The sequence below is a fragment of the Solanum stenotomum genome, chromosome 10 (genome assembly GCF_019186545.1).
Source record: "Solanum stenotomum isolate F172 chromosome 10, ASM1918654v1, whole genome shotgun sequence".
NCBI classification, from domain to species: domain Eukaryota; kingdom Viridiplantae; phylum Streptophyta; class Magnoliopsida; order Solanales; family Solanaceae; genus Solanum; species Solanum stenotomum.
In genome coordinates this window covers 5,631,427-5,641,222 of record NC_064291.1, presented here as the reverse complement: position 1 = coordinate 5,641,222, position 9,796 = coordinate 5,631,427, and the positions used below count along the sequence as shown (strand labels likewise).

The 9,796-nt window shown below is 32.2% G+C and overlaps 2 protein-coding genes across 4 annotated transcripts in view; one reads left to right on the top strand and one right to left on the bottom strand.

The window, feature by feature from the left end:
* The window catches only part of LOC125842141 (serine/threonine-protein kinase BLUS1-like), a 287,074-nt gene that overhangs the window by 83,563 nt on the left and 193,715 nt on the right, over positions 1-9,796 (bottom strand). The window lies entirely within an intron of this gene.
* On the top strand, positions 4,041-8,306 carry LOC125841766 (GDSL esterase/lipase At5g41890). Its single transcript, XM_049520934.1, has 6 exons — positions 4,041-4,047; positions 4,654-4,956; positions 5,434-5,564; positions 6,206-6,448; positions 7,057-7,315; positions 8,046-8,306. Exons 1-6 carry the CDS (start codon positions 4,041-4,043, stop codon positions 8,282-8,284), a joined length of 1,182 nt encoding a protein of 393 aa, XP_049376891.1. The 3' UTR covers positions 8,285-8,306.

Sequence of the window (9,796 nt, the reverse complement as noted above, 5' to 3'; positions counted from 1 at the left end):
CCCCCAAAAAAATTTTAAGTTTGTTTTTAAAAAATATTTTCAATTTCAAAAATTATTTTCTACTCTAGTTAAAATAAAAGATATTTCTCAAAAAGAAATTTCATTCATAAGTCAAAACACTAAAAATCTTTTCCGGAAAATATTTTCTACTCACTAACCAAACATGAGAAAATAAGTCAAAAATCAACTTGTTTTCCAGGAAAACATTTTCCTTCATACCAAACACACCCATAATGTTTTCCGAAGTTAACGGGTGCACGTGCACCCCCACCCTATAGGGTGGTTCCGCCTCTGAATAAGTGAAAAGTAAAAGTGAACGGAGGAAGTATATTCAAAGGGTGATATAGTAAAATTATTTTTCTATTTATAATTTTTTAAGAAGTGTGCAAAGTTAATAGTGGAAAACTATTGTTGGACCGAGAGCTTAATATATACTATTTCTATTTCTTTCTTAGATAATACTTCCTTCGATTTATTTTATGTGATTTTATTTAACTTAATACGTAATTTAAAAAAGACAGAATTTTAAAACTTGTAACGATAACACTTATAGCTACATTTGTATGAAAGTAAATATTGGGAGAAAATAGGCCGTCTTGCTCTTTAATTAATTGTTCACAAAATTAAAATTTGCTAACTTATTTCTTGTGGTGAAGAAGGAATTGTTGAATGTGAAGGGGTCCTGTTTAGTATTTATTGCTTTTTGCCTTTTGCGTTAGAGAGAGAGTTTTAGGTAATTACTGGATCTCACCAAATTCTACCTTTATTAATGGCAGGTAGCTAGCAGACAATTTGTTTGGCTACTGAAAGCAACTTTTTTTTTTCATCCGGTGTCCGTACTAATATTGGAATCCGATTATATTTAAATTCACGTCAGAAAGTCTCACATTGAGTGTAAAGTGCTCTCAGGAGACTCGAATTCAAGACTCTAATTAAAGGTGAAGAAGTACTTAATTACCACTCACTTGCTTATACTTATTCCTATTGAGATTTTTTTTTATGTTTATTATTAATAAAAAATCACTAGACCACTGTCTTGCGGTATGCATTTGCTTTTTTTTTTTATATAAAAAAATAATGTAACATCTCGCAATTTGAAATAACTAAGAAGAGACTTATAATTGGAAATAGTCATTTTTTTGGAAAGAATTAAAACCTGGAAATTTAGTTAAGTTAGGAAAAGTGAGTTTTTGGTCAAATTCAAACGACCATAACTCTTAGGTCAGGATGAGTTAGGTGTAATTCCAGATATGGTTGGAAAACTGTTGGAATGATCTTTCCAATGCCTCCGAGTTTGCGTGATTCCGAGTTTGTATGAGTGAGTTATGCCCTTTGGAAGTTGGGTTGTTCGAATAAGGAAATGTCCAACCCGGATTTTAAAAGGGTATTTTGCTCTTTTCCATACCCAATTGGTTTAATTCATTTTTAATGAATGAATTAGGGTCTAAATTGATTTGGTTCAGTTTACGCTTTCACAAAAGAGTTAGGGTTTTTCAGAGAAGAGAAAAGAAGAGGAAAAAAGAGGATAAGAAGCAAAGATTCATCAATTAGTAGGGATTAGCTTGTTGATTTCGTCGGGGGTGATCCCTACAAGGTATGTGAGTCTCTCATAGCGTTGGGTTCATTCACCCACGCGCCAAACATGTTTAGTTCAACGAAATTTGTCCTAAAAGAGTTTGAAAGTTGATGTTCTTGACATGAATTCTTGAATTTGAATGTTGTTCTTGAATTGGGATGAATTGAGAAGTTTTTGAGTTTGTTACGTTGCATTATAGAGTCGTTTCGAGTTAGGTTCTTAGGTACATTTGTTGGGTATCTGTATCTAAAGGTAATTTGAGAAAAAGAATCGAGGTTGGGTGATTTGGGGCTGGAAGACGAAGAAGAAATTTCGTCAGACGAAATTTGAGTGTGGAAATGCGTCGCGCGACCTGTTCCCAGAATTGAAAAATTCTGCCCCACGTCGCGAAGCTGACATGAGGTGTTCTGCCTCAAAAGTTATTTTCAAAACCAAAATTTAAAAGCCTCTCCGCGTCGCAGACCCACCTTCAAATATTGATTTTCGGTCTTTTCTCATGTTTAGCTATTTAAAATCATTCCTAAACAACATGAGATCCTTCCAATTACAAATCTTAATCCTTGAATCCATAATTCAATTCAAGGATCAGTTAAGGGTCAAGTCGAGAGCAGTTAAGATCAAAGTCAAGAGAAGTCAAGAGTCAAGTAAGAGAAGTTCATTTCAAGTTTTCATAAGTCTTTTACAAACGTTTTAACTTTATTTTAAGACTTAAGTTTTGAGTTCAGTAAAGAGTAAAGTTTGAAGTTCATTTCTTCAAATATATATGGGGACTATGTATTCCCAGAGAGTTTAAAATGTTTTCACATTTAAACAAGAAAGGAAACCTCGATTTCCAAAGAGCCTTCGGGCTAGTTTTCAGAAAAGAGTAAATGCTTTTCATAATTAAGAAAGAGGGGAAACTTTGATTTCCAAGATAGCCTTTGAGCTAAGTTTTGAGCACTAATCTCAAATCACAGAAGAAGTATGTTTTTAAACATAAGAGCTAATATTATATTTTTGGGAGTAGTATTAAGCACCGATATGGGGATGCGAGTTCACATTAACTCAAGTCTCCATAAACCATGTAGCCATCATGGGTAGAAAAGGGTCATACTCTTTAGATGAATCTTTTTCGCATAGACTAGTGTATCCACTTAGTGAGTTAGCTTCCTATGTCACGGCAAGGTATATGATGGGCCTCGGCAGCGTGAGGTAAAGCGATGTATCATCACTATAGTTCTTAAGTGATGGTTGTCGGTTAGAGAAACTCCCACAACAGTAGTAGCATGGTTCCTCAAGGGGTTCTGCTTAGTGTGAATGGGGGTATAAGACTTCATTCATGCATTGCACAAGTAGACTTTGAGAGGAAGCATGGTTTGTCTTTTTTTGATATTATGATTATGAATTGACAGCATGTTTTCAACAGTTTTTCTTTATATTGCACTTGTTTTAAATTGCTTTATAATGAAATGAGTTTATTTAAGTATTCAGGAGTTGATAAGAGCCAATGTAAGTGTTTCTTTCATAATTTCTTTCGAGCCTATGTTGTTTTAGCATTCCAACTCGCATACTCGTACATTCAATGTACTGATGCCAGTTGGCCTGCATCGTATTATGATGCAGACACAGGTAACTAGGATTGGCATCCGGCGCATTCGTTGATCCAGTGAGCAATTCAGAGTCTGTTGGTGAGCCTCTTTCCATTCCAGAGGACTCCTTTACATTTCTTTCAGTTTTAGTATTAGTTCATTAGGATGTCGTGGGCCTGTCCCGACATCCATCTTAGTTGTTTAGAGGTTTCATAGATAGTCAGACAGTTAGTTAGTTAATTCAGTTGTCTTTACTTTTCATTTCATATGTTAAAGACTTGAGTTTGCCTTAATGGCTAGTTGAATGTTCCTTTATAACATTCTAGTTACTTCATAAATGTGTATTTGATGAGTTAAGTCTTCCGCTGAGTTAGTAAGCCAAGCCAAGAGTTCGCTTGAGGCCAGCAATGGTCTTCGAGTGCCAGCCACATCCAGGGTGTAGGCTCGGAATGTGACAATACTTACCACTCCATCACAATCCTAATCGTTTACTGAGAACAACTTTACCGCCGTCACAACAGTGTCATTTTTTATTTATAAAATAATTATTATTCTATCAAAGTATTTGGAAAAAGTAAAATCAAAGTATTTGGAAAGTTTTGTTAAAAATGTCTTTTTCCATCCAATATAAATATAAATATTTATTACTTTGTGAATATAAATTAAATACAATGAATTGATACACGGAATTAAGATAACCAAAGAAGGTGGGTAACGTAAATATTTAATTTTATTACTCTGTCAATAGTATCTGATTATGAATGCAACATGGGGAGTTGATGCACCTTTTTTCTCCGTTCGATATTCAATATCCACATTAAAATTCGATTAAATATGAATTTGCACAGATGCACCTTTGAAGATTGTCCACTAATCATCAATTGGTGTGCGGTCGAATGGATGGTACTTTTCAATCTTTAATAAAGCGTCTCAAGTTTTAGACATGAAATTACAGAAGTTCTTGATAAGAAGTGCTCCTCTCTTTTATAGATCTTATTAGGCTCGAAACTAGATTAACCAGACTAGTGTGCACATATTAGTTATTCGAGTAAATTTCTTAGATAGTCACCATATTTGAGAATTTGCGCTATAATATCACTTTTATTTCTTTTAGGACCATATATCACCTAACTATTCTTATTTTATTTAAAATATACTCCTCTCTCCTATAAACGTATTAAAAAATTCACTAAATATTTGACATGTTGCAACCTCAGGAATTGGAAGAATATTTCCTTCACATACATGTACAAAATTATTGGACCTCAGTAAGAAAGTTCATAAAAATGACCATTTCAAATATCTTCACATGATATGACGTTAGATATATGTATATTTAAAAATACATAGTATCAATTTCAAAAGATTACTACAATGACCATTTCCAAGGTACCTAGTACAATTTATTAATTTTAGCAACTCATGCAAAGTGCCTGACATTTACCATTTCATATCCACATCAAAATTACTACATATATATACTTGTTGATATTTAACTATACCATACAGTTCTTGTTATAATAGTAATAATAACATATATAGAAATAATGTACATCCTTCATAATCTTGCAACTTTCACTATGACAATACTAATAATATTCATTTTCCAAATGTTTTATGTATTGCCCTTTTGTTCATCTACTTCAACTGCTACATTTGTGTTTGGAGATTCTTTGGTTGATTCTGGCAATAACAACTTCTTGTTTACCCTCTCTAAAGCTGATTCTCCTCCATATGGCATAGATTTTAAACCTTCTCATGGCCACCCTACTGGAAGATTCACCAATGGTCTCACCATTTCCGATATCGTTGGTAATTTTACGACTTGATTCATGTTTCTGAGTTTAAGTTCTATGTACTGATGATAACGTAAAAAGTATTGTGAAATCAAGTCACTTATAAGGTAATCACAAGTAAATTTCTATGATAAGCATCATTTCATGGTTATAACTTGATCAAAGTAGATACTAACCTGCTATTACATGTTAGTGTATATAGCTTAAAACCTATTTCCCTCGTTCCAATTTATCTGACACTAAGGATTTGTGCATGGAGTTAAAGAAATTTTATGTGACTAAATCATCTGACTAACGACAAAATGAGAATTGTAAAATTAAATTATTATTATTTTTTTACTAAAAAGGAAATTGTGCCTTTGTAATTTGAAGAGAGGGAGTATTATTAATTATTTTTTGTAAAGTTATTTGATTGTTTTAGCTAAAAGGGTGTGACAATTAGCTAGGTACCTTGTTGGTCACTAAACAAACTTTTTTTTTTTTTCTCATGCAGGTGAAGCTCTTGGAGATAATTCATTTCCTCCACCATATTTAGCACCAAATGTGGAGTCAAATGCAACAAATATTGGAATTAATTATGCTTCAGGTTCTTCAGGAATTTTGGATGCAACCGGAACTCTTTTTGTTAGTACCATCTTTTTTTTTCTCGTATAAGATTTAACTTACATACACTGATAATCCGACACTGACTATAATTTGTATTTTTACTTAAGGGAAACTTACATAAATTTTACTAGTTTAAGAGCTAATTACTTAAATGCATCCTAGTTTGCAATATCACGAAACAAATCTTACCAGATTTTGGTGCGTCCAGATATCTTGAGATATATATATATATATGAATAAGTCAAAATTAGGTGTAATTTGTTCTAGATACACTATATTCAAGTGGACTCCTTCTCATGTCGCTCGCCACTCTCCTATGTATCTGGTATCCCAAATACGTTCCATTCACACCAAATACATACAGATACATGTATCATCTATAGCTAGTGTGATTAACATGTATCTCTGATACATGACTATCTCCTTTCCTATCTCGCTCGTCTCTCTCTCAATTTTAGTGTATTAGCAAAAATACATATAACTAGGTGTATCTTGCTCAATTTATGGTAGTAAATTCTTAATTAGCGGTAAGATACATAGTTTTTCCAGAATTAGTATATATGGTATGAATGTATATCTAATAAAGTTATTTTTCTTTATTTTAACGTGTTATAGCAGGTAAAATATTTTAAAATTCTGATAGATGACATATGTTGCAGATAGGGAGAGTGCCATTAAGGGAACAGATCAGCAATTTTGAGGAAAGCAGAAAATACATTGTGAATTCAATGGGAGAGGAAAATGCAAAGAGATTCATAAAGAAAGCAATGTTTTCTATAACAATTGGGTCTAATGATGTTATAAACTATTTCCAACCATCTATCCCTTTTGTAAGTAATGAAAAGGTTTCTCCAACAACATTCCAAGACTTCCTAATTTCTAACTTGACTATGAACCTTCAGGTATTTCGTCTATTTCAATTTATTTATCTGATTATGACTTGATACGAAATTTTTGAAATTAATGAAGGCTTTAGAATTTATAGAAATGCCTTTTAATCTTATAATTTTTAAATCTGTCATGTGAAAAATTATAGTGAATGAGTTGTCAAATGGGAAAAATAAAACAAATAAAAAGATATTACATTTCCTCTTTCCAATTTATGAGTAACATTTTCTTTTTTCAAGTCCAATGCAAAAACAATACTACCCATCCAGAGAGTCAAAATACATGATTTTACATATAAATTAGAGTATAAATTCTTCATATTTTGTATAATAAAATTTACATATATATTTTTCAAAAAAGTTCGATAAGTTTGACTTTCAAATGTTAATACCTTCACGTAAAATGAGAGGGGGAGCAATTTAACTTAAACTTTTCACTCTTTTTGGCCTCCAATAACAAGTTTTCACACCCACACAAATGTTACCCCTCAAACTTCACTTTTTACCTCTAATAAGTTTTAAGTCTCTTAAAAAAAATTACACAAATATTTTAAATCTCATCTTTGAATAAGTGTTTTAGCTAATTTTCTAACCTCTTTATTTTTTTTTAATTATTTTTATAGAGACTGCATAAATTAGGGGCTCGAAAATTTGTAGTAGTTGGAGTTGGACCTCTTGGGTGCATTCCATTTATGCGTGCCATTGGATTAATATCAAAGGGTAAATGCTCTGTGGAGGTAAACACATTAATCAGAAATTACAATAAGAAACTCAAGGTGGAGCTACATAGATTGAACAAATATATCAAACCTAAAGCCATCTTCATATATGCTAATTCCTATGATGTTTTTAGAGAGATCATACTAAATCATAAACAACACGGTACGTCTTTCCTTCGTTGAGCTGTGTAACCATCTCATTTTGTAATGTTATAATGTTGACGAATACATATATACGTACTCTTTGTTTAAAAATTTATGTTTTTCAATATGACGTGTGACATGTGTAAATTCATGATAACGTGTTACTTGCCCTATTAACATGTTGAAGTATGATTGACTCATCTAAAAGTTGGTCAAGACTCTTCCACATCATTAACTAGTTGTAGTGATGTGACCAAAGTCAAACCTAGCCTTAATGTACTGATTCATCACGTGAATCTAATAACTTTTGCCCAAATCATATATTTGAACTGGGAATCCAATTTTTATCATATACTTCAAATTCATTATAACGGATGATAAAAGGAATCGAGAAGAAGGTATCAACAACAGGTTTTATTACTTGACAACTCATGATATTCAGGTCGATCTATTATGCAATGAGACTTGAACTCATAACATGTTACCTGCTCCATTAACATTTTTGAAGTATGATCGACTCATTTAAAAGTTGGTCAGACACTTCAACACCATTAACTAGTTGTAGTGATGGTATTGGTGACCAAAGTCAAATATAGCCTTAAAGTATTGGATTCACGTGAATCTAATAACTTTTGCCCAAATCATATATTTGAACAAGGAATTCAATTTTTATCATATACTTCAAATTCTGAATCTGACTTTATGATCATTTAATTTATTAACAATATTGTGTTTTGTGAAATTTATAGGATTTGAGAATGCTGATGCACCATGTTGTGGAGGATACTTTCCACCATTTGTTTGCCACAAGGGAAAAGATGCTAACACAAGCTCTGTGATGTGTAATGATAGAGGAAAATATGTGTTTTGGGATGCTTATCATCCAACAGAAGCTGCTAATGTTATAATAGCAAAAAAGTTCTTGTATGGTGATGCTAGTGTAATATCTCCTATTAACATTCTTCACCTCCACAATTATGGTTCCTAGTATTGGAAAATAATATATCAATGACCTATTATTATCTACACTAGTATGTTCTTTGTAACGGTTTAAATTTTTAGATAATATCGTCACATGTTTAAATATGGAATCAGAGCAGACAATAGGTTATGCATTCAAATCTTACCGACACCTAAGAAGCAAAAATATATTTTCGCCTATTTGACTCATGAAAAACAATTAGGTCCTCTTATGAAGGACATGTCAAGACATAATATAATTAAACAATTAATATTTCTCTTTACATTTTATTTTTTAAGTTTTTAGATGAAATTGCCGTATGCACATTTGGAATTAATAAAAGAGGACAATATATTAATTGCACCAATAATAGTAGTAAATGTGAGTGTGCTAAGTCAACTAGATGTTTAGCTGTAGGAAGTTGCAATAATGCATGTGCTGGATGGACCTTTTTTGTTGGGTTATATATATGCATAGGGTATAAATGACTACTTCAAACACCCAATTAATTAGCTCATTTAAAAGAATATAAAATAAAATTAAAAAAACTCCAGGTGTTATATAGGAATAAAAGTGTCATTTTGCTGGCATGTGACACTTTGGCCTGCTTTAGTGTCACTAATTAATTTCATTTATTGCCTTGTTTCTCGTTTTTTTTCCCAATCTATTTGTCAATTTTCGCACATGAACATGGTGGTTATGGGCTGATTTAAGAGTTGAATTTATCATTAACTAAAATTTTATGTGATAAGTTGTATGAATTTTCGGAGAAAAAAAAAGTTGTATGAATTTACCACAAGTTACGTATGGGATCAGGTCGCTTGACAATATTAAAAACAATACAGAAAAAAAATATACTTGAAGTAATAACAAGGATGTTTATATGGAAATCTCCTTGTTCAAGGGAGGAGAGAATTACGATATGTGATTTCACCAACAACTATTCACTAAACAAAGAGCTAAGATTCAGATTATAAACCCTTGCAATCAAGAAATTAAACTCTTCCTTCCCCTTGTAACAACTCTATTACAAAATGAAACAAAACAATAACTCTATTACCCACCATATTAATGTTGGGATATATACTATTAACCATGTGTTAAGAAATAATATTTATTATAGAATAAATATTTGCTCAATTTTAATAGATCATATATTCGTTTATGGTGTATATTTACTTATATAGTTGTCACGCCCCGAGCCTACACCCTGGGCGGGACCGGCACCCGGAGACCATTTCTGGCCCCAAGCGAACCCTTGGCCTGGCTTTCTTAACTCAGCGAAAACCTCAACAGAATAACTCAATGCAATGCAATATTACAAAACAACTTAACTTATAAAATATGGCCATAAAGGCAACTCGAATCTCAAAATAGAATATTTACATATATATATAGATGAGAGACTCAAAACTAACTGACTGACTGTCTGTCTATGAAGCCTCTAAAATACTGAGATGGATGTTGGGACAGACCCCGCAACATCCTAATAAAACAAAAACTAAGAACACAAAATAATTGAGTCCTCCGGAATGCAAG